Source organism: Mauremys mutica, chromosome 2 (assembly GCF_020497125.1).
Source record: "Mauremys mutica isolate MM-2020 ecotype Southern chromosome 2, ASM2049712v1, whole genome shotgun sequence".
NCBI classification, from domain to species: Eukaryota; Metazoa; Chordata; order Testudines; family Geoemydidae; genus Mauremys; species Mauremys mutica.
In genome coordinates this window covers 158,603,549-158,628,735 of record NC_059073.1, presented here as the reverse complement: position 1 = coordinate 158,628,735, position 25,187 = coordinate 158,603,549, and the positions used below count along the sequence as shown (strand labels likewise).

General features: G+C 47.9%; 1 protein-coding gene across 1 annotated transcript in view; it reads left to right on the top strand.

Annotated features, from left to right (window-relative positions):
- Positions 1–16,490: 16,490 nt before the first annotated feature.
- Positions 16,491–25,187, top strand: part of OTULINL (OTU deubiquitinase with linear linkage specificity like) — a 45,449-nt gene continuing 36,752 nt past the window's right edge. Inside the window, exon 1 of the mRNA XM_045003147.1 lies at positions 16,491–16,602. Coding sequence (XP_044859082.1) covers positions 16,503–16,602 — 100 coding nt within the window. The 5' untranslated portion in view covers positions 16,491–16,502. The remainder of the gene's footprint in view (positions 16,603–25,187) is intronic.

Below are 25,187 nucleotides of genomic sequence, written 5' to 3'. Positions count from 1 at the left end.
TACTGTTCGGCAATAAAAAGCCAGGAAACGCACAAGTCAAAGTTGAATGCAGAATCCTCTTGCACATATGCATGATTGGAATCTTTAATTCCATGAGGTTAGCCGAGATACACATGTATGAAGTTTGTAGCAAAAGGTGTATTTTCAAAAGTGTGATCACATGACTAAACATTTGCAATGTAGAAGTGCAGAGGAGCTGAATGAAGGTTAAGCATGGAATCTTAATTTTTGCATTTCCTGTCTTTTGTTAGCCAGCGTTGTACAGTCAAGCAATCTTTCACTATTATCATTTGCATTTGACATACATGACTTTTAACTAAATTAATGTTTCATTTTTTGTTATGTTTACACATTTGACTTTGTGCCAAATGGCTGTGTTTGCTCAAGGGGACTAAATTATTTTATTGTTGGGTGTGGTTCTTCTCTCTGTCACACATACACATTAAGGTCTGAAGTCCACCTTGTGGAAATGTTATCTGTACAGGAAAATATTGTATTTCTTTCCCTACCATTATTACTATATGTTAATCACCAAATTAAAAAAGTTATCCTCGTGTTTTGTGTTAGACTGGCACATGAGGTGCAGTGGAGCCAAGACTGATTCTAACAACCCAGTAACAACTCCTATGTCTTAGCTAGACAAACATATGTACACCAGCACAAGAAACAAAATTCTACTATTGAGGCTACAGCTACACTACAGCCAGGCTCCATGCTCTGAGATCAATCCACCGGTGGTCGATTGAGCAGGACTAGTGAAGACCCGCCAAATCGACAGCGGATCGCGCTCCAGTCAACCCCTGTACTCTACCCCCAACAAGAAGAGTAAGGTAAGTCAACGGGAGAGTTTCTCCCATCAACCCCCCGCGGTGTAGACCCCGCGGTAACTCGACCTAAGATACGTTGACTCCAGCTACGTTATTCACGTAGCTGGAGTTGCGTAGTGTAGGTCGACTTACCGCAGTAGTGTAGATATAGCCTCAGTGTTTCAGACCCCAGTAGCAATAACATCAGCAGTGCACAGAGCAGCAGCCACATGTGCAGCAACAAATCCAGCAGTGCTGCGCTGTATTTCTTCCAGAAAGAAGTTCCAACATATTTGGGAGTAACTGGTATTCTTTGTGGCTGTAGTCGATAATTTATACTAAATGGAAAGGGTGGCAGGAACTCCTTGCAGACCCAACTTTTGGAACCTGTTTAAGAATGTGAAGTGTATTTAGCGTCTCCGACATTCTGCAACAGGAGAAACCCTACCGTGAATATTCCTCACTGTTTTAAAGCTTAGCATCTAAATTTAACAGATGTGAGAGTTGTCATTCAGTTCCTCATTTGCTTCCTGCTGTGTCTCCAATGTGTGTCGAAGACTTCCTTCCCCCACAAAAAAGTAGGCTGCAATGGACGGTCTCTGTCTTCCGCACATCTTTTCTCCGGCAATTCCTACCATGCAGTTGCGTTGTCAATACTAAAATCTGCAGAACATTGAAACCTGCAAATGTGGGGACTGTCATTTTTTAAAATATCAAAATAAACAGCACAAGGCCTAGCTGACTGATTGCATCATTCATTTTCATAATTATTTTAATAAAAGCCTCCATAATGGGATTTACTTGAAGCGGTTGTTGAATCTCCAGGTGCTGCATTGGAGTGCCACAGAGACCAGATATCTGGCAGAATCAATCCCACTTGCTTGGAGTGCACAAGGCCTTGATTATGACTCTTAAGGGTCTTGAGTAGGATACCCCCTGTGAAGTCTCAGAAGTGTAGTACAGCAATAGTGAAAGCAGAGATGGCCCCAAACTGGATTCCCCCCTTTCTCCTGAACTTTGGGGAAAGCTTTGATCTGCCCAGAAAATTCACAGCTTGGGTCTCTGATTAAAAGGGACTGAAGAACACCAAAGGGTGCTGAGGGAACTCTTCAGTACACAATAGGAGATGATCGGCGTTTGGGCCCTATTTTTTATCACCTCCCTTTGTTTGCCTGTGGTAAAGTGACTTGCCAAGGTCACACAGGAAATATGTTGCAGAGCCCGGAACATAGACCCCAGCTCTGCTGAGTCCCATTCCAGTGCCTTAATCACAGAATCATTCTTCCTATCTATGTTCCTGCATACACGGACAGTTGATAGCTTAGCTCATCTTGCTGAGCTAGTAAAGGATTTTAATTTTGACCTGCAGAGTAGACAGCAGAGTCTGCTAAGAGATGGAAAAAAATTATTAAAAAGGCCTAAAACACTTACCTCTGCAACTCAGAATAAGAGAACCACTAATTGTACATGAGGAGACTTAGATGGAGAAAAATATTCCTACAGCCTTGCTAATTAACTCCTCTGATCATTCATTCAGCTGGACTTCCAGTGAATTCTTAAGTGGGGCATATGCATCCTGGAGCACATGGCTATTTGATGACTCATTCTGTCAATGCTGCTTATTTCAGTGCCGTCAGATATTAATTTCTTCTTGTGGTCAAATGTCCTTCAGCATTTATGTCTTCCCAGTGGCCCCCAATTCTTAGCATAAAGACATCCATTCTCATTTGTGTATTTCTTTTGTGTTTGTTGTTCATGTGAGTCCCTCATCTGAGAAGCTTGAAACCATTCATTGCTGAACGAGATTTGCTCTTCTAATGGAAAAGCAGCTCTTTTTATTTCTCTCTATACTGTCATTATTGCTGACAGCAGAAGTGTGTCATTCTGGGGAGTGTTTCTTGGAGAGGTGAGCGAAAGGGATTTGCTCTTTTTGCCTGACTAGGAAACAGAGATTCAGAAACTCCTGAATTTAAACTTTGATTTGACACACTGTGGCTCAGAGCAAATCTGCTGGAGCTACTCTATCTGCTTCATCAGGTGTTTTTGAGGATTCATGTTTAAACAGTGCTAAGTATTTAACTGTAGCTGCCAACAGTCAAGCGTTCACGTTGTTTCTCTAGTGTATTTCACCATGGTGGCTAATGGGTTTTTTTTTAAATGCCTTAGTGATAGATAGTGTGACCAGACAGCAAATGTGAAAAATCGGGATGGGGTGGGGGGTAATAGGTGCCTATATAAGAAAAAGACCCAAAAATCTGGACTGTCCCTATAAAATCGGGACATCTGGTCACCTGAGTGATAGAATAAGTTGCTGATGGGGTGTTTTGGTCTCCTGAGTAAATTTCTCACTAGTTTCTAAGACTATTAAAATGTGCTAGATATTGGCACTGCATGGGTTAACTCTTGCCCATTTAAAGGGACAGGAATTACAAGAACTTGCCAAAGCAAAGTTGCATGTTTACAGAGGGAGAGGGGCTCCGCCCTGCTTTCACTGAAATCCCAGGCAAACCTGTATAGGGGCAGGAGCAGACACCTATATACATAAAACTGCTATTTAATGCACTACTGCTACCCTTGCCCCTGTTTGTTAACTTAATACCGTACAAGCTGGTACATGTACCAGGAAATGCCAGAATCACAGGAAATGCTGCTTCATATTGTTGCCTCTTCTTCTGACACCAGTGTCCCGCTGCGGACACTGGGACCACACCTTTGCTGAGCAATAGCAGGGCTTTGCTGACCACTGTGCAGTGGTGGAGAAATCAATGACTTGAAGTCTGAGTCTATTCTAAATGTAAATTGCTTTATTTACTTACACCCACACACACCAATCCTACCACACAGCCAGTCACAAACAGCCTGGATACAATTGCCTCTTTCAGGAATCTTAGGGCTTGTCTACACTTAATAAGCTACAGCTGCACGACTGTAGCACTTCCTGGTAGAGACTACCTCTGTAGTCAGTTAGCAGACAGGATGGATTTTCCCATTGCTGTCATTAATCCACTTCCCTGAGAGGCGGTAGCTAGGCTTATGGAAGCATTCTCTACACGCAGACTTAGACCATCTTAACTACGCCACTTGGGTGTGGATTTTTCACACCCCTGAGCAACATAGTTATGCCAACCTAATTTTCCATTGTAGACCACACACCAATGCTACATTCCCAGGAAACTACCCTTCACCAAGAACTTTCTTACTGTGTGCAACAGTTTCCTCTCCACAGAACTTTCTAGCAATAATACAACCTTTCTTCAGAGACTAAAAACTTGCTGGTCTACTAAGAAAGAGTTTGTAAGATTGTGTAACTGCACCATCTGGTGACTCCTGCCATAACAGTATCATTACAAAAAACAAACAGAAACAAACAAAAAACTACCCCAAGCCCCATTAAGTGATCAAATGCCCCAAAACAATTATCCTGTTTGACATTGTACTTGTGCCTGTCAATTTATTTTTATCATGGACACGTCTTCAAGTGATGGTTCTTATGTATATTCCACTGTGGGGTGCCTGAGATTGGAAGATTTTTGCTAATGTGTCTGTTGGTCTGCGCCCTCAGCCTCATGCTCCAAACTGAGGGTGTAAGGGATGGGGCAGACTGACCGCCTCTCCAGTTCCTTCTTGCCACTGCCTGGTCTGAGATGAAACCCATCAGCTTTATCTGTAAATATTGTAAATAAATATATCCTGTAGTCAGTTAGCTAGTTTTAGAGCATGTTAATACATAGAGTAAGTTAGGATTCTGTGGTTGTTCTCCCCTCCTCCCCCCCCCCATTGCTCCCCTCCTTCTCCCACCTGTACAAGACAACTATTATGCCCAAAATCCTAGGGTCTGAGAACTGTATTTGCTGCACTCCAGCCTTCCCAGGCCTCAGTGACCATCCTTCCTACCAGCCAGGGATAAACACCAAATGGCCTGTGTACCATCGGTACTGTCACATTCCAGTTAGGAAGTATGAAAAGCCCCAACTCTGCCAGTTTAGAAGGACAAGAACCCTCCTCAGTTGAACGATAGATACACCACTCCTGAGGACATCGTTGTCCTCCTGGATCTGGACTCTCCAGCCCTCACAAGAGATCCTGACACCATCAGCCCAGGGATGGCACGAGAGAGAGATATGCTTTTTTCTGCCTTTAACTAGACATGGCAGCTCAAAACCAATGGCACCACACTTGAACTTTGAACCAAATTTTCCTCCTCTGGTGAACTTGATGCTGGCATATGAGGTCCATCACCCCAATGAGGGAGAAGATGAGCTGGATGGTGGGGCAGAGTCTCCTGAGCTCCCTCATTATCTGATAAAACAGGTTATCCTCCTCAAAACTGATGGTACCTTATGATGGTACCTCTCCAACCAAATTTTGATCACACACTGGTCTTACTGAGGACCATGTTAGGTATAGCACACACCATTTTAATAGGTGTTATGCAAAGGGAATTACTATAATATGCATTATATATATGAATGTTGGAAATTTTGTTAACTGAATGAATTATGGTCATCCTACAATTCTGTTCACCCATATCAAACAGTCCACAACCTTGTGCAAAGCTGAAGTCAGCTTTGGAATTAAAAAATAGGAAACTTGTCAAAGCAAAGATTCATGAATACTTTGTAACAAGTACAGTTAAGGAGTACTTTCACAGCTTATTAACCGGTTTGGAATGTAGTATCCAAAACAGAGATAAGAATAGTACAGAACAAAACAAGTAAAAGAATTGTTATAAACTGGTAGGTTGGATTTTAGTGACATGTAAAGAGTTTTGTAACTTGTAAAATCATACTATAAATGCTACTAGCTGAAATGCATATCTTTGAAACACATGTTCTGTGTAGGGTGAGCATGCTTTAAAATTATTTCCCAGAAGTAGGGTATGTATGTATCTTTTCATATTGTACCTTTTTTTGCCTTTAGACAATAAATTTGGTTCTAAGGTCTCTTGAACATTTTTAAGAACGAACCACGAGTGTAATCAAACAATTGGCTACACATTGTAGCATATGTCTAAATGTCAAAAGGAAAGAAAAAAAGAAACCACTGTAGCAAGTCTCAGAGCCGGCATTTTCTGCCCTTTTTTTTCCAGTTCAACCAGTCTTCAGTTCTGCATAGCCAACTGCCAAGAGCTAATTTCTAAATATAGTTTTGTCAACTATTCCAACTTTGTGAAATTCATGGACAAATTCCCTCAGGAGCACGGAGCATAATTCCAGACTCTGACTGAGGAAGATAAACTGATAGCGAGATCATCCCTACAAGCCTCAGCTGATGCAGCAGACACACCCTCTTGTTTGACGTTGACAGCTGTTGTCATGAGCTGAGTGTCGTGGCTTCATTCCTCAGAATTCCCTAGGGAAATTCATTTCACAATGGAGAATATGCCCTTTGAAGTGAATAATCTTTTCAGTGAGAAAACAAATGAATCATTACCAATTGAAAGATTCTAGGGCATCCCTCCTCTACTGGAGAGCTACACTCCAGTACTGAGAAAGAAGTTCCATAGACCTCAGAGGTACAAGTCTTGACCAGCACCTCAACCCTTCTATCACCAAAGAGGCTACGAACCACTGTGGAAGCAATGGAAGCTGCAGTGGAGCAAGCATATAATGCTCCTCCTCCTTCCAACCTCAACCTCCTGCTAAGAAATATTTTTGACAGGACTTTGGATAGCTATGAACCACAGTAGATGCCACATCCATCAACCACGAGTCCAAAGAACCAATTTGGAGGCTATTGCCTGCTTTGCCCAAGCCTGACAGATGATAACAGAAAGATGAGGTCTTAGCAGGGGCGGCTCTAGACATTTTGCTGCCCCAAGCAGGGCGGCATGCCACGGGAGGCGCTCTGCCAGTCGCCGGTCCTGCGGCTCTGGTGGACCTTCTGCAGGCATGCCTGCGGAGGGTCCGCTGGTCCCGCGGCTCCACCGAACCCTCCGCAGCATGCCTGCGGGAGGTCCATTGGAGCCGCGGGACCAGCGAACCCTCCGCAGGCACGCCTGCGGGAGGTCCACCGGAGCCACCTGCCGCCCTCCTGGCGACCGGCAGAGCGCTCCCTGCAGCATGCCGCCCCAAGCACACGCTTGGCGTGCTGGGGTCTGGAGCCGCCCCTGGGTCTTAGCATAATTCATTCTGGCTACACTATAAAATTAATCTCCCCACCACCTCTGGAACCCTCTTCCCGTTCCTCTTCAGGGACCACTCTCTTGAGAGGAAGCTTATTCAAGAGGTGAACTCCCTCCTTGAGGGAGCCATAGAGCTGGTACTTCCTCAATGTTGGGGGAAGGGATTTTACTCAAATTATTTCATCACAACCAAGAGAAGAGAAGGTGGAGACCCTCTGGGACCTCAGACAACTCAATGCCTTTATTGACAAATTGTGTTTCAAATTGGTCACCCTGGCATCAATAATTCCCTTGCTGAACAGAAACCAGTAGTTCACAGCTTGCAATATGAAGGATGCCTACTTCCATCTAGACCACCACTACCCTCCCAACCCCCTGCACACAGAAGGTTCTTCAGGTTCACTGTGGGCCTGAAACACTATCAATACAAGGTGCTCTTCTTCGTCCCTGCAGTAATACCAAGGGTATTTACAAAAGGTGCTCTCAGAAGTGGCAGTTCACTTCTGGTGCCACCAGTCATCGGTTTTCCACTACCTCAGTAACTGGCTGCTGACAATGAAGTCTTATCAGGAGGTATTGGTTGGGGACAAAAGGCTTCATGCCCTGGACATCTCTCGAGCCATTGTGTTCTGCTTCCAAAGAACAAAGCTATTTAGGAAATCACTTAGACTATTTAGATCATTTGCAGAATGGATGAGAGGGAAAGCAATCTCCTCCCAAAGACTTTCCAAGTGGATTTCAGGATGCATTATGCTGTGATACATGCTGATGAATATTACTCCACCACAGGGTGTTACAGATCAGTCTACACATGCTTAGTCTGTCTCTGTAGCTTCTTCTTCGAGTGATTGCTCATGTGTATTCCATAGTAGGCAGCAGCGCCAAGAGAAGGAAAGGGGAGAGGCTGGTCCCGCGTCGGGCAACCCTCAGTCCCCCCTGGGCCCAAAACCTCCGACTCGTGCTAAGCGGAGCAGCCCGGCGCCGTCCACACGCGCGTCTCCTGCAGTCAGGATGACATCGACGCCGGAGGCTCTACAGGCCGCACAGGACATTCTGAGCCTACCAGTACCTGGGGTGCCACTGGTGACAGGCCCTCGGTCTCACGGCAGTTGCCAGGGAGACCCCCCCTATTAATAAAGTTTGTGTTCTGCAACCGTTTGTCTGCCTTCCGCAGGGCGTGGTCCCGTATAACTTCGGACCAATGGGGCCTCAACACCATTTCCAGGGGCTACACATTGCAGTTCAGCTCACCCCTGCCCAACACCCCCCCCCAATGGGCCCGGGGGACCCGGAGCATGCCCACAACCTGGGGGCGGTGGAAAGAGTTCCAGTAGAATTCCAGGGCAAGGGTTTCTACTCCTGTTATTTCCTGATCCCAAAGGCAAAAGGGGGTCCCAGGCCCATCCTGGACCTATGGGATCTCAACCATTTTCTGGTCCACTCCAAATTCCGTGTGGTATCCCTGACCTCTATTATCCCATCCTTGGACCCAGGGGATTGGTATGCAGTCCCTGGATCTTCAGGATGCGTATTTTCACATCCATATTTTCGAGGGGCACAGACGCTTCCTCCGCTTCCTAATCAGGCTAGACCACTACCAGTTCACGGTCCTCCCCTTTGGCTGATCCACAGCGCCCAGGGTCTTCACGAAGTGCATGGCTGTAGTAGCAGCCTACCTCAGACGGAAAGGGGTCCAGATCTTCCCATACCTGGATGATTGGCTTCTCAAGGGCAGCTCTTGGTCCCAGGTAAGGGCCCATGTAGAGCTGCTTCTGTCCACTTGCCGATCTCAGCCTAGTGGTGAACTAGACCAAATCAACGCTAGTTCCAGTGCAGCGCATAGAGTTCATTGGGGCGCTGCTGGACTCCTCAAGGGCCACAGCCTCTCTCCCGCTGAGCAGGTTCAAGGCCCTGAAAGATCTCATCGCCTCGGTCATGACCTTTCCGGTGACAACTGAAAGAGTGTACCTTTGGATCCTGGGGTACATGGCAGCGTGCACGTATGTGGTCCGCCACGCCAGGCTCCAAATGAGGCCCCTCCAGCTCTGGCTAGCCTCCCAGTTCTCCCAGGCCCAGGAGAGGCTAGACAAGGTTCTCACGGTACCGTCCCAGATACTTGCCTCCCTGCAATGGTGGTCTTACCCGAGCAACATGCTGCAAGGGGTTCCTTTTCGGGAAGTGACCCCATCTTTAGACCTCGTGTCTGATGCGTTGGACTTGGGCTGGGGAGCTCACACAGGGAATATGCAAACCCGAGAGTTGTGGTTGACCTCAGACTTGTCACTCCATGTAAATGTCAAAGAGCTCAGGGCGATTCAGTTGGCGTGTCTTGCCTTCAACACGTACCTTCGCGGCAAAGTGGTCAGAGTCCTGACAGACAGCACCGCTGTGATGTATTACATCAACAGGCAAGGTGAGACTCATTCCTCGACCCTCTGCCAGGAAGCCCTGAGTCTATGGGAGTTTTGTATAGCCCACGATGTCTCCCTGAGGTTGTTCCACTTACCAGGCATCTGCACTTACCAGGCATCTTACCAGGCATCTGCAAGCCAATCACCTCAGCAGGGTTTTCTCCCCCCAGTACGAGTGGTTGCTCCACTCGGAGGTCACTCACCGGCTCTTCCGAGAGTGGGGAGTTCCCCAGGTCGACCTCTTCGCAACCCGCCAGAACTGCCCCCAGTTCTGCTCCAGGGGGGGAGTGGGGAGGGATGCGATCTCGAATGCCTTCCTCCTGCAGTGGTCGGGCCTGCTTTTCTACACTTTTCCACCGTTCCCCCTTATTGGCAAAGTCCTGCAAAAAGTAATAACAGACAGAGCACGCGTGATTCTTATAGCCCCAGCTTAGCCCCATCAACACTGGTACGGCACCCTACTGTACCTTCTGGCGACCCCTCCAAGGAGGCTACCGCTACGCCCAGACCTCCTCTCTCAGGACAAGAGCCGCCTCCTTCATCTCAATCTGACTGCTCTCCACCTGACAGCATGGCTGCTCAGTGGCTAGATGAGGAGGAGAGGTGGTGTTCTGAGGGGGTCAAGCAGGTCCTCCTCGAAAGTAGGAGGAAGCCGTCCACTCGCTGCACGTACCTGGCAAAGTGGTCCAGATTCTCCAGGTGGGCGGGGGAGCAGGGAGCCTCCCCATCAGCCACACTGCTCCAGCTCATCCTTGAGTACCTCCTGTCCCTTAGGACCCAAGGGCTGGCACCTGCCTCTATCAGGGTACATCTGGTGGCCATATCGGCCTTCCACGTGCAGGTTCAAGGGCACTCAGTCTTCTCCCATACTATGACCTCCCGCTTCCTGAGAGGCCTTGACTGTTCATTCCCCTATGCTAGACCCCCTGTGCTTCAATGGGGACCTAAACCTGGTGTTGTCCCACCTCATGGGGCCTCCCTTTGAACCCTTGGCCATGTGTTCCTGATCTCAGCTCTCATGGAAGGTAGCCTTTCTTGTAGCTATCACCTCGGCCTGCTGTGTCACTGAACTTAGGTCCCTGACCTCAGAACCCCCTTATATGGTCTTCCACAGGGATAAAGTCCAGCTTCGCCCACATCCGGCATTTCTCCCAAAAGTGGTCTCCACTTTCCATATGGAACAGGACATCTTTCTTCCTGTGCTCTGTCCTAAGCCCCATTCCTCCAGTGAGGAATGCCACCTTCACATGCTCAATGTGTGTAGGGCACTAGCTTTTTATCTGGATCGAAACAAGCCATCCTGGGAACTCATAACTCCTACCCACCTCCAATACATATAGCTTGGAATCACCTACTGTGGAATACACATGAGCAACCACTTGAAGAAGAAAGGACAGTTACCTGTTCCGTAACAGGCATTCTTCGAGATGTGTTGCTCATGTCTATTCCACACCCCGCCCTCCTTCCCCTCTGTCGCAGTTGTCTGGCAAGAAGGAACTGAGGGTGGGGGGAGCATGCAGCTCCCTTTATAGTGCCATATAGAGGCGCCACTCCAAGGGTCGCCGTGGTGCTCCCCCAGTATGGGTCCTGCTAAGGGAAAAACTTCCAGCACCGGTCCACGTGGCAAGCATGCACACCTACCGTGGAATAGACATGAGCAACACATCTCGAAGAATGCCAGTTACAGAACAGGTAACTGTCCTTTCTCTTTGAGATGTTCTTGTCAAAATATGTAAAGCAGCAACATGGGATGTGGTACATATCTTTTTAAGACATAATGCCTTAGTAGAGGCTTCTGAACCTGATACAGCTCTTGATACCACTGACAGGAGCAGTGCTGTATCCCAGAGGTCTTCACACATCCCTCCTGAATGAGTGCTGCTTATCAATCACCCACAGGGGAATACATATAGGTACTATGTGACGTTCCCCTCTGGTGCCATCTGGACCGGTGATCTGCTAGGTCACTCCAATCCTTGACTCTGAGAGCCAGCCTTACCCTGCTTTGCTGTGAGAACTCCCACTCCTGGGCTGTTCACACACAGCCTCTGGCATGTAAGCTGCTACTTGGACTGTGCAACTGAATGACACTAGCCAATATCTCCGGTCCCAGACACAACCCTAGGAACCTTCGTCTTGCAGTGTCCGGTTATGCCTGCTGGATGCTGCAAGCTTATATGAGTTCGTCAATTTAACAAACAAATTGGTATGTACCAGGCTTGTTATCCCAAGGGGAGCCTCTGACACACTGCAAACCGAAAACACTGCTTCAGATAGAATAAATAGATTTATTAACTATAAAGATAGATTTTAAGTGATTATAAGTCAAAACATAAGTCAGATTTGATCAAATGAAATAAATGCAAAATGCATTCTAAGCTGATCTTAACCCTTTCAATGCCCTTACAAACTTTGATACTTCTCACCACAGGATGGCTGGTTGCCTTTCAGCCAGGCTCTCCCCTTTGATCAGCACTTCAGTTGCTTGGTGGTGACGTCTGTAGATATAGGTGAAAGAGAGAGGAAGAGCATGGCAAACGTCTCTCCCTTTTATCACGTTCTTTCTTCCCTCTTTGCTTTGCCCCCCCCCTTCAGAGTCCGGTGAGCATTACCTCATCACAGTCCCAAACTGACCAAGGGAAGGGGGCGACTCACTTGAGAGTCCCACAGATACTTTTGTTTCTGCCTAGGCCAGCACCCTTTGTCCCTGTGAGGCTGGGCTGGGTTGTCCCATACATGCCCTGATGAGGTGTGAACTGCCTCTCTGCTCTTGGAGAGTTCTTGCCTGGGCTTATTTTGAGCCATGAAGACACATTTTCAGCCTCATAACTATATACATGAAATTATAACCTATAACATTACTGTAACAACCATGCTCAGTGCATCATGAGCCTTTTGAAGACACCCAGTATGACAAATTTTGCATTGGATACCACACAATCATTTTACAAGGGTGAACATGGGGATCCTGGGTGTTCCCCCCGAGATACAGAACATCACAGACTATCATTCAAAGAAGAAAGAAAAGTTAATTATCTACGACAGGAATTGGAGTTCTTCAAGATGTGTGGTCTCTAGCTATATTCCACTGCATGGCCTCCTTGCCCTCTGCTTTGGATCTTGGATATATGATTTGCAGTAGAGAAGGAACTGGAGAAGCAGTTGATCTACACTGCCCCTTATTTTTCTCTGTTGGAGCATGAGGGGGAGAAGAGCACAGGCACAGACCAACAGATACTGCTAGAAAAAATATTCCTGTCTCAGTTGCATGGAGCACATGTGGAATACAGATAGAGACTATGCATCTTGAATAACTCCAGTTGCTGTACAAAGTAAGTAACTTCTCTTTCCACTGATTACAATAATGACCTGGCCTATAGAAAGTACTTTCTCCTGGATTGCAGGTTCAAGGATATGGATAATAATTATGATGAGAAATGGACATGATCTGATTAGCTTGCATCTGGATCCAAAGCTTGGGCATGCTCAGTTCCAGAGTTTTGGTCAATCCATGACAGATGGAGGCGGGGGCGTTGAAATGGAAATTCAGAAATGGATTTGAACTCCCCTAAAGCTCAGGACTGTCAAGACTTGGTCAGTCCCTTGTCTAAGGCTTGTGTGTGAAAGTATCAAATTAAGTCTTCTTGACCCTGCTCTTTTGCATCCCAATAGGGATTCACAGTTGTTGCTCTGTAGGATCAAAGGCAACTTGTTCCAATATCCTCTTCCAAAAGGACAACAAGAAAAGAAAGTTTCACTATCACATGGTTAAACTCAGACCCCAACTTATGTAGCTTGTGGAACCGCAAGGGAATTGTCATGGGTGGCAAAAGCATTCAGATAACAGCAGCCACAGGAGTCCGGGGGTGGACAGAGGATATTTCCTTTTCAGCTTGTGAATGAGATAAAAAGGAGCTGGAGAACAAAATGAGCAAATATTCAAATGCTGGCTGATCAGCAAGACAGACCTCTTTTTATTTTGTGCACTATAATAGCCCATCTCACCGGACAAGACTGGGCTGAGGTGCCGGGTCTAGGAAGCACAAAACCTGTAAACTGTTCTGAAGGCCCCAGCCTTCTCTTTCACCAGCTCCCCAGGCCATCACGCAGGGGTCCTACCAGTACTGCTCCTGATGTACAGATCCAGCTACTTCATGTTCCAGAGGACAGAGAAGGGAACAGACATGAGGGAATCAACACAGTGAATCCAAGGACCAGTGGCTGAGAGGGAGTCCAGCGAATCCATGACAGTGTGGCTTAGAGAATGGGGAAGTATGAAGGGATGGCAGCTAGAGAGGAAGGAAGAAAAGAGGTGGAAAGTGAAGGAGTAAAAGAGAGAAGAGGAATGTGGGGAGTGCAAAGTGAGAAACGGGAGAATGAGGGAATGAAGCAGCAAAAACAAGTGCTCAGGAAGGATGTAGAAATGAGGCAGGCGTCAGAAAAATGGAGGGAGACAAATATAATGTTTCTCAAAGAAGCCAAGAATGGGGTAAGAAATCCAATACAAGAGCTGTTAAAGACAGTATTGGGAAACACAGCACAGTAAAGATGGCTTACTGCCACCTTGCCCTTTCATGTAATATCTGGACTTTTCTTTCAGAAAAGGAGGTAGAAGAAAGGAAAGAAGACAATTGATTGAAAAGAGGGTGAGTGCACCCTTTTCTCCCCTTCTCCCAGCTATCAAATCCTTCCCACATAAACTTCCTGGACTTTCACCAGTGCCCTCCCTCCCTCACACACAATATAGATATCCCAATGTCCCCTTTTGAGAAGCTGCTCATCTAACCCAGTCCCGGGTTTACAATGGCTCCAGTGGCTCCATGGAGCCGGGCCCATGCTTAGAAGGGGCCCCGGCCTGGTCCGTTTGCACTGTGCCCTGAGACCCCTCTGGCTCCCCCACGTCCACCACTTGCTCCTCTTGGCCTGCCCGCCTGCTGCCTCCTCAGCCCCATTCCCCTGCTCCTCTCTGCCCCCTGGCCAGACCCCAGTGCACCTCCGGCTCCGGGCAGTCTGTGCTTCCCACCACCTGGGGGCCCCAGCTGTCGCCCGGAGCAGAGTCACCTGGGACTGGTGCAGAAGCCTGGCCAGTCTCAGGTGGGGGGAAGAAGAAGGGGACAGTGCGGGGAACTTGACTGGGCCCCTCCAGGGGAAGTGCGTCTTGAGGGAGCCCGCCGGGGCAGGCACTGGTCTGGCTGATCACACCACTCCCGAGAGACTGGAGCGATTCCCCGCCCCGAACCAGCTCTAGCTGCACTGCCGGCTCAGCCTGGCAGACAGTTGCCTCCCAGCAGGGCCAGTGAGTGTGGCTGGGAGGCAGAGCGTGGGGGAGAGAGTTTCTTGAAGGGGCGGTGCTGGGATGTGAGGGGGCAGGGAAAATGTGTATGTTGGGGCACCAGTGAGTGGAGGTTTGGGGGGGTGCTGGGCTGTGGGCAGGGGGGTGCTGGGCAGGGTGCTGTGCATTTGTGTGGTAGGAGCTGGGGGGGTGCTGGCCAAAGGGAATTGGGAGGATATTGGGTGGGGGGGGGGCTGTGTGGTGAGGCATGGGCCCATCCCCCAAGGGGAAGGGGCATGCTGGCAGCACAGGGCCGGGCGGGCCACTGTGTGTATGGCAACTGCCGGTATGTAAATAGTGCCCTCGCACTGGGCTGGGAGGAGCTGGGCCGCCCCTGCCATGCCATGCCATGCCCATTGCCCCTGGCTGGCCCCTCGCTCTGGGGACTGACCTCCCCACGCCATGCTCCATTGTTCCCATGGGAGCCCACAAATAAGTTTGGCACTGGTCCCACAAAAGGTTAATCCGGCCCTGATCTGACTCATTAGAATCTGAATACAGACAACAGATCTGAAAACAAAAAACACTGCAGCAGATAAGTGTTCAAAGCCAGCAGGTGAGCTTTTAAGGATACGAAACCCTTAGTGAAGGGGCACCAGTACCTTGTAAGATGATGAAACAGGAAGAAGCCTCAGCAGGCTTGCAGTCATAAGTCACAGCCAGTAGGTCAGGGCTGAGCGAGTTGATCTTTACTTTGGGCTCCTGAGGTACAGAATTGCAGGAAGAACAAAGTGTCATAAATAAAAGTTCTTTTTTATTCATTTCCATGCATGAAGAATTTCTTTAAGGTTATAAACAAGCACGTTGAAAGAAAGAGGAAGGTGCTCCTTTAAAAAGAACTGCTTAACTTTATTAACGTCAGTAGTAGTTATAGAAGTGTAATCAAATCTCACAGGAAAGGAGGGTGTAAGGTGGTAACTGCAGAGCCAGCATGATCCTGCTTATAGCACTGCTCAATTGGCCCCTGTATATCAATTACCTTGGGGTGAGAGGGGTTCCCCGTTCCTCTGAAACATCAGGTGTTTGTTACTTCCAGGAGCAGGAGACTGGACTTGGAGGACCAATGGGCTGAGCTTGTATGGTGAATAATGTCTTCCTACTAGCCATTAAAAAAATAAATATGTTTAGGTTTTTTGTGAAACCACTGGCTGATTTAACTTAGAAAACCTGGGGAGGAAATGAACATGAACCTCACAAGAAGTTAATTTTTTTCATCCATTTTTAAAATTCACCTTTTATTAAGTGGGTTAATTGGCTTTGTATATACCCCATTTTTTCATAGTTTGCTCCATATCTTAAAAGAGTGGTAGTTCTGTAAGTCACCTCCCTTCCCACTGACAATCACATCAGTTTCCTGCAGAAACTAAACCAATTTTTTGCATGGGTAGATAATATTAAGGAAGTATTTATATATTTTTTAGCTTTTTAATGTGATTTAGTAGTTGGAAAGGAGGAGCAGCCAGTGCCATAGGATTCTGTGAACTTCTGACACAACCCCCTTGGGCCACCAATGGTTGATGGACCACAGTTTGAAAATCCCTGTCCTGTAATCTCCAAGGAATATGGAAGATACACAGGGAAGTAACCAATTTGGCCTTTATAAATAGCTGAATTATGCTTCATTGTTTTTTTTCTTGTGGCTTATGCATGGAGAAGCATACGCTGCCTGTGAAACTTTGAAAAGCTTAACGGAAGTGAAACAGGAAGTCTGATCCTTTCACAGTTTGTTGATCTGTAAAGACGAGCTGAGTCTGTAAAGACTGTTTTTTTACAACTGACAAAACAACTTGGGGGAAAAAATCTAGTTGGAAGGAGCCCCAAGAGAGGAGATGCTGAGACGCCTGGACAGAGGAGAGAGCAAGAATAGAGAACAACTCACTGAGCCCGTAAAAAGAAACAGAGTTGACCAATCATCAAAAAAAAGCATTGGTGAGTTTGTGGAACTAAGTTCTAAGTGTTGGAGTCTCATCCAGACTCACTGTGAACAATTAGAGAAAGCTCTTGGTGTTGAGGATGATGTCCTCATAGGCATTGTTTATATGCATGGGTTTGATTACATGTTGCATTTCAAATTTAACCAACAATGACCAATAGGGAAAGCATTCCTTGGCTGTTAATGATGGGCTGGAGAAACTGGAAGACTGAAGCAAAGGCTAAGATCCTTAAACCCAGCAGGTCATTCATTGTCAGGAAATAGATATTTTCCACTGTTTCCACAGAGCTGGCCACAGAGATGCCCATGTCTTTTTCTTGAGTTAATGCAGTTACGATACTGGCTTTCCAACAGATGGGAGTGGGAAATGTAATGAAGGACAAAACCAGACAGTGAAATTAATTATTTTAAAAAGGACACAGTATATCTATGGCAGTAAAGATGGTTAAAATACCTTAATACTTGCATAATATAACTTCCCATTTAAGCAACTGCTGTAGTTGCCACAGTGATTTTGTGTGATCATGAATAAGAGAAGGCAATCCATGTGATGATTGTGCCTTGGAGAGGAGGTGTCCTTGAGACACTTTCTATAACGATGTGGTTTACCCTATCCAAAAGTGTATGCAAGTTTCCTCACAAAATAGAACAGGCAATCTTTTCATGTAGAAGCATCCCACAATCTGCATGTAGAGTTGTCTAAGTGTCCTAAACGTGCTGATCTTGGTATAACTCAGTCCATGTCTGGTCAAGGACTTGAGGCTCTGGATGGATACACACTAAGCTGAAATTTCAACTTGCTTACAGATGCTCACAATATCCTCTGGAAACCCCAGCAGATAGATCCTGTTTATTGGCAGCAAAGTCACTAAAACCCCAGAGTGTTTCTCAGTGTGGTACAGTGGCATGCAAAAAATGTCTGCAATAGAAAATGTGGGAAACAGTGTCAAACTTTAGCCATTCTCAAGGGATAGCCTTTGCAGAATTTTCCTTGTGTCTTCATGGAGATCACATGTATCTTTTAGGTAAACATTAGTTACAGTGAAAATATTTTATACCTAGGAGCTGTGATGGAGCTTGGCTCTGCCAGGGTTTAATTGATTTCTTCATTAGTTCCCTGTGTAGTTTCCCAGGCTTGTTTTGAAATGAAATTACCTTTCAGCCAAGTTTCCTTGTTAATAGCACAGTTCAGTGGGATGTTTCCACCCCCAACCCATCAATAGCAGAAATTATTCTCTGGTTGGGAAGAATCTGCTCTGTTTTTGTCTCAGGTGATCCTAGTTTTGATCTAGACTGCCTTCCTTTGATTAGCCCTACAATGGATAACTTTTACTCCAAACCCTCAGTTAATAATGAATTCTGTAACATCCTGAGCTTAGTATATCAACAGGCACAGGGTGGACTGGTCCTTTAAGGGAGCTGGGCTCAGCATCAGCCATGCTTAGTTAACTAGGTGAGCAGTGGTGAGGCTTCCTGTAAGAGCATGCTTAGCTTGGTACACAGAGAGACTGGTAAAGAGCAGGCAGGTGATACAGTGTCAGAGACCGACAGGGAGAAAGATGCTCTACAACAGAGCCAGATGAGTGTCAGGTGGTGGTAGATTTCAGAGTAGCAGTTGGTGTTAGAGGCTCTCCAAAAGGGGCCCAGTGAAAAAGCCTAGAGAGAGAACCTAGGAAGGGGCTGTGGAAAAGACCCAGACAGAGACATAGGTAGGAAATGATCCCAGAAGGCGAAGCAAGAGGTCTTGGGCTTGGGCTGCTTGCTACAGGGTCCCTGGATGGGAAACCAGAGTAATGAAGGGTCTGGGTTCCTCTATAGGACCACCGGGAAGGAGGTAGTATGAAAATCCCCTGCCACAAAGAGGTAGAAGGACAACTGAGCCTGGAGTCAGAATGAAGACCAGCGTGAGGTTGCTGGATGCCAGTTTGTTTTGCTGGATGTTGTTTACCTCCTAAAAAGGAAGCAGCATTTGGCTGGAGGGCTAAACCATAAAAGAACACTTGAATTGCCATATCCAAGAGTAGGAGATTGAAATACCTGGAGCTAGATGAAGGGAAATTGAAGCACAGAGCATCAGGTACCACAGTGACCTTGTCTGCTGATAACTGTAGGACAGAACACTACCTTGTAGCTCCAGAACAAATCTCAGTGACATGAGCCTTAAAAAACGGATATCTAGTGAACGACTCCAGGAGCAGTACTTCTCACCTTCCCACGTGTTCGTTAAAAATGTCCATCACAAATGGGATCTCCAAATTCAGAGACATAAGCAACATGTGGGATTAGATGCTGTCCTCCACTAATCACAGCACTGAAATATTTTAATTCAGATCTGATTTTTTTTACTAAGTGATATTTGATGGCCTTTTAAAACCAGAGATGTTTTACCCTTGTTGTTTCCTTTGAAATTACTGAGAAACAAGATGCAAATTTACTTCCTATTGTATCAGTTGGGACAACTCTGGATTCAAGGCTACATTTGACACTCATGCATTAGGGTTGGATCCCAGAATTCCCATTTTTTAATCTGTTGCATCAGTTTCTTCCTTTGTTTCATAACGTTTTGAAAAGAAGAGGGAGAGTGCAGATAAGAAGGGTGCATAGTGCTGCTGAAGTACATCAGCAGGCATTTGCTGATGGTAAGCTGAAGAAATCACATGCTGATGTTTTAGACTAACATCCTGTTGGCATTTTATAACATTTTAAAAACAAAAACTGATAAACCGGCCCCATCCAGAGGATGAAGCAAACTAATTGTTCCCAACTGTGTCACTTTCATAGTGTAAACAGGCCCTTAAAATGAACGTATCTCTGGTTGCTAAACCTTTGGGGGAGGGAGAAGAGACATCTATGCCACTGAACAGAAGCAGGTGAAATATCACTAACTTGCTCCTGAAAGGGTAACCAACTTTAAATTTGCACTTCTAACTGCAAATGTTTTACCCACTACTGTGACAAATAACACCTAAGTTTGCTGGGTGACTGAAAGTGATAAGTAGGGTGGGATTCTCTTTCTCAGTTTGACTGTTCAGTATGCGGTCAATTTGTTATCTCTTGTTTTTTGTAGTGAGAGAATTAAAACCATTTTTAAACAATAGGATAAGTGTGACCATAAAATAACAAATTAGCAGGAGGATTCAGGGGAATGTGTAGGATGCCTTTAACTCAATTTTTCAAAACAGACAAGTTGCCAGTACTGGATCTCCTTAAAAACCCAGCCTGTTTGCTACTAGGTGGTTGTTTTTTGTTTTTATTTTGGTCTTCCTTATGTTTCAGACAGTTACCTGTAGGGGTTAGGAAAAATCCTCCCCTCCATGTTTTCTGGGGGATGTCCTTCCTCTGAAGCATCTGAGACGGCCACAGCTGGAGATAGGGACACTGGACAGGGTGAGCCAGAGCTCTACCGTGATATTGAGCATTCTCGTTCTCATGTGCTTAACTGGCTGGTTCTTGCTCTCATGCTCAGGGTCTAACCGATCACCGTATGTGGGGGGTTGGAAGGGAATTTCCTCCCTGGTCAGATTGGCAGACACCTTTGGGGTTGTTTTTTTGTCTTTCTCTGAAGCATGGAGTGTGGGTCAATTGCTGGGATTAATCGGCTATAGTTCACTTGATCAGTTACCTTCCATTGTGGTGGTTCTTCCTATTCTCTGCCTGGGGCACATAATAGTTTAGTCTCCTGTGAACTGTAATACTTTGGACTAATTTCAATTTTGGGGGTGTATGTGTGTGTGTAGTGTTGGGGTTTGGTGGGCTGTGGTATGCAGGTCTGCTAGTCCTTTCTGGTCCTAAACTGTACAAGTCTTCAGATTTTAAGGGAAATGCTTGTTTAAAAAATATTTAAATACAAGGTCTCAGCGTGTCCTCCAACATGGAATATGTTTTAAATAGTTTATTTGTCTATTTGGTTAACAGGGGAGGCTGATGGATTGGTGGGGAGAATAGAGGGAGCACTTTTTCTGAATTTGGGTCAAACCTGCATATCATAATGTTGTGATGCATCAAAAGTTTTGAGACAAGCGCTAGTCTCCCCAACAAGCGATCTGAGGGCCCTGTTACTTTCCTACCATGTTGGTTGGATCTGTATATTAATGTTGGGGCTTCTCTGTGCACACCAGCTGCACCATTAGGGGACTGACCAGCCCAGTGCATCTGCAGAAACTTCTGGGGAGTGCAGCCCCCCCGGAGCCTCTGGCAGGGGCACATGTCCCAACAGCTGTGTCCACAGGGCGGCGCTGGCAGCTTAAAAACGTGGGGCGCTGTGCTGGTACCCCAAAGTCCTCCACTTTGCCTGGGGCGGGGGGAGCCTGCAGGTGTGTGGGACACTGAGCTCCTCTGCCATGAATTCTCTCCGCTCCAGACACACCAGGAGATCCTGCAGTGCCTGCCCACCCGGCTGGGGGCGCCCTTCCCACCCCCGGAGAGGGGGAGGCTCGCTTGGGAGGCGCAGGCGGCACAGCCCGGGCGGAGAGCGGCCCCCGAGCCCGCTCCCCGGGGGTGGGAGCAGCAGCGGCTCCGGCTCCTCCCCAGCGGCGCGGCGCCGCCTGCCCCAGGGCTCCGCCCCGCGGCTCCCCGCCCCCGGCGCCGCACTCCCGGCAGCGGCGGCGGCCCCGCAGGTGAGAGGCTCCCCAGTGGCCGCTCGCGCTTCGCGGCTCCGGAGGCTGCTGCGGGGTGCGGGGGAGGAGGCGGCGGCAGCGCCGGGGTGGGGGATCCCCAGCCCGGCTTTCCCCGGGGATCCCGCCCCCACCCAGCGCCTCCTGCCCGCGCTCCAGCGCCCGCCCCTGCCCACCTGTCCCTGCAGCTCGCTGGCGTGTGGCAGGATCCGCCCTGGGGCTCGCAGGGACGACAGCGGGGCTTGGGGTGGTGGGACGTTTTCCCTCCCTCCCGCGCGGGATCGGTGGCTGCCCCGTGCGCCCAGAACTAGCCCTGGGGAGGCTGGTTTTCTAGCATGGGTTGGACGGGGCAGGAAACAGGGAAACTTGCAGCGGGCTGTGTGGAGTGCGGGGTGTGGACCCTGCAGGGCTGGGGGAGAGGGGTGGGGATCGGGTCCTTCCCCTTTCGGTCATTCTTGGCACAAGCCGGGGGTGGAATTTGGCTTCCAGTCCCAGGGGCGTTTTCTGTAGCCTCACCTACCTACCGTTATGGGAGGTGCCAGAGGGTGATGCCACATTGCCCACAACACACCCCAGGAAAAAGATAAGGGCAAAGGGCTTTCTCCATTTTGGCCCATGCATTTGTGTAATATAGTGACTCCGCCTCTACTGCCAACAGTTTGGGGAACTGTTGATAGGAGATTATATTCACAGAACTTTTTATGCTCAGTTATTTGAAGGCTCCTTGGCAAGGACTATAAATACTTGAAGTGTCTACAGAGATTTAAGAGAGACTCAATAATGCTCAGCTTTCTTCCAATTGTGGTCTCTGTTTAAGAAACAAAAAACACAAAATACTGCTGGAACTGTTTAATAGAGACAGCACATGGATTTGACTGAGGCCAGAGATTTCGGGGGAAAACAGTTCCTTGTAAATATTGCAAGGTTCCAAGGGGGTGTGTGTGGGTGTGTGTGTGTGTTAGTTAAGGCATTGGGGGGGAGGGGGAAGAATTCCAAGAAGGGATTATATTTTTTGAAAATGGAAATTCTTCGTTTTAAACCTTGACTGTTACATTTTGAACACGCTGAGGTTGTTGGCTTGTAGATGCCCAGATCATGGGTGCCAGGTTTGTATAATTTGTGGTGGTGCCCAGCCAGAATGGGTCCAAGCAGAGCTGTCTCATCCATAGGATGGACCTGGGCAACTGCCCTGGGCCCCATGCTTCGGGGGGACATGGGGTCCAGGGCAGCCTGGGGGATTAGCGGGGGGCTGGGCCCTGGCAGTAGTGAGCGATTTGGCCCCAGCCTGCCCTGCCAGCTCCTGGCATTGCTCAGGGGAGGGGGTGGAAGCCAGAAAGAGGCAGGGTGGAGGCGGGAGCTTGGGGGGAGTGGAATTGGGGGGAAGGGGCGGAGTAGGGGCAGGAAGAGGCAGAGCAGGGGTGGAAAGCGGTGGGGTGGAGTGGGCTGGGGCTGGGTTGCTTGCTGTTGCCGGTGCCGAGCCCCCTGCTAATCCTCCAGGCCCCCCTGGTCCCTGCATCCCCCTGAAGCGCGGGGCCTGGGGGGTTGTCCCAGTCCATCCTATGGACGGAATGGCTCTGAAAATATAAGCCCAAACATTGGTGGAGCACGGGCTCCACGGGCCCATATAACTTGCCACCTATAGCCCAGATAAGTGACCAGACCTGCATGGTGTTGAGTGCCCTCAACTTCCATCACAGGGGGAAAGGAGGAAGGAGTGCTTGACTTCCAAAGTCACCCCGAGGGGGACATCACCAGAGCAGTCAAAAGATGGACATGTTCCCCTTAGTCTCCTCCCAAGTGATTGCAGCTACATCTCATAGTCACTGTGCAATCAGTGTTTACTATCGTACAGCCTTGTGCCTATATTAACTGATCTCTTATGTTCCAGGAACCATATATTTTCACTTTGTCTTTCTGCTGTAGCAATACAGCTTTAGAGTAAATTTCTGGTTTAATAATTACGACTGATCCATCTGTCTTGCTACACTGACTGAGTCTGGACTCTCTCTCTCTTGCTGACCAACTAAATGTTTGCTCACTGATTGAAATGTGAAAATTGCTCCTACCTCGCTTTCAGTTTTAACTTCTGAAAGTTAAAGGGAAGTAATTCTCAGGAGATTCAATCAGTCAGTACGATGTGGTTATTGTAATTCTCTCAATTGCTGATACTTGAAAATATAATGACTATTTTACCTTAGCCCCAGGGACTGCTGTTTTCACATTTCTCAGTATATTGAAGCAGGAATAACGTGTGTGAACTATTAAAACTGGTAATTTTTATACTTGGGCTCTAAACACTGTTTTTAAATCTCTGGAGCTTGTCTCTCAGGACCCAAGTTGAGGTCTGTAATTAACAACAGCTAATGTTTAGACAGAGAATTCAAATACGCATTAAAATAGAGATGTACAGTGGGACAAAAGATGCTTGTATTTTAGAGGCACCATGAAGAAGCCAATTTGAATAACCAACATGCAAAATATTGCTTGACCCACTCCCCCCCATCCCCTAGGAATCCACTATACATAAGAGGGTATGAGACTTTATTTTTTGTTTTGGTTTTCTTGTTGGAGGAGGAGAGGGAAAATGCTAGAAATTATGGTCAATATTTTCAAAGTTGAATGCCTAAAACTAGGCAACTAATTCCTTAATTAAGCAAATAAATGGTCTGATTTTTCAGAGGTTTTGAACACCCAAATATTCCATAGACTTCAATGACAAATCTGCATGATCAGCACCTCTAACAGTCAGGCCTCTGTATAATTGCCTTAAGATGAATTTGGGTGCCTAACTTTAGGCCAGTGGTCACTATCCGGTTGATCGCGATCTCTGGTGTTGCAGTGTGGCTGCTGCTAAGGCAGACTCCCTGCCTTCCCCGGCCCCATGCCGCTCCTGGAAGCAGCCAGTACGTTCCCCCCCCCCCCGGGGGGAGGCAGGGGTCTCCCTCCCCACTCTGCTCCTGCTTGCATGCACTGCAGCCTCCATTGGCTGGGAGAGCTGCGGGAGCCGTGCTTGCAGAGAGGGGTAGCACGTGGAACCACATGCCCCCCAGTTCCCCCTCAGGGGCCACAGGGGCGCGTTGGCCCCTTTCGGGAGTGGTGTAGGGCTGAGGTAGGCAGGGAGCCTGTCTTAGCCTCGCTGCGCCCGCCGCCGACCCGGAACCGCCAGAGGTAAGTGTTGCCCAGCAGGAGGCTGCACCTCATCCCTGAGCCTGCTCCCGGAGCCAGCATCCCATTCCCCCTTCTGCACCCTGAACTCCTTCCTGCACCCCAAGCCCCAGCCCTGACCCCCTCCCCAGAGCCAGCACCTCGTACCCCCTCCTGCATCCCAACACTCTGCCCCAGCCTGGAGCCCCCCCTGCACCCAAACTCCCTCCCAGAGCCTGCACCCCCTCCTACACCCCAACCCCCTGCCCCAGGCTCAGCCCAGAGCCTCTTCCCGCACTGAAAACCCCTCGGCCCAAGTCCAGAGCCTGCACCCCCTCTTGAACCCCAACCTTCTATCCCAGCCTGCTGAAAGTGAGTGAGAGTGAGCAATGGAGAGAGGGGGGATGGAGTGGGCAGGGCTTTGGGGAAGGGGTGGGGTAGATCCTGGGTTGCCTTTAGATTCAAAAAGTGACCCCTGCTTTAGGCACTGTAAATTTAAACAATGGTAACAAGTGTTTTTACTACAAAGAGGCCCTAGGCTGTCTTCAGTAGTAGCAGGACCCTCCTCTTGGGGAGAAGGAGAATTGCAGGGTCCTTTGAAATTCCTTATGTATTGGCACCTGTACTCTGTCTGCAAATCCATCTTTATCATAGAATCATAGAATATCAGGGTTGGAAGGGACCTCAGGAGGTCATCTAGTCCCATCCCCTGCTCAAAGCAGGACCAATCCCCCGACAGATTTTTGCCCCAGATCCCTAAATGGCCCCCTCAAGGATTGAACTCACAACTCTGGGTTTAGCAGGCCAAAGCTCAAACCACTGAG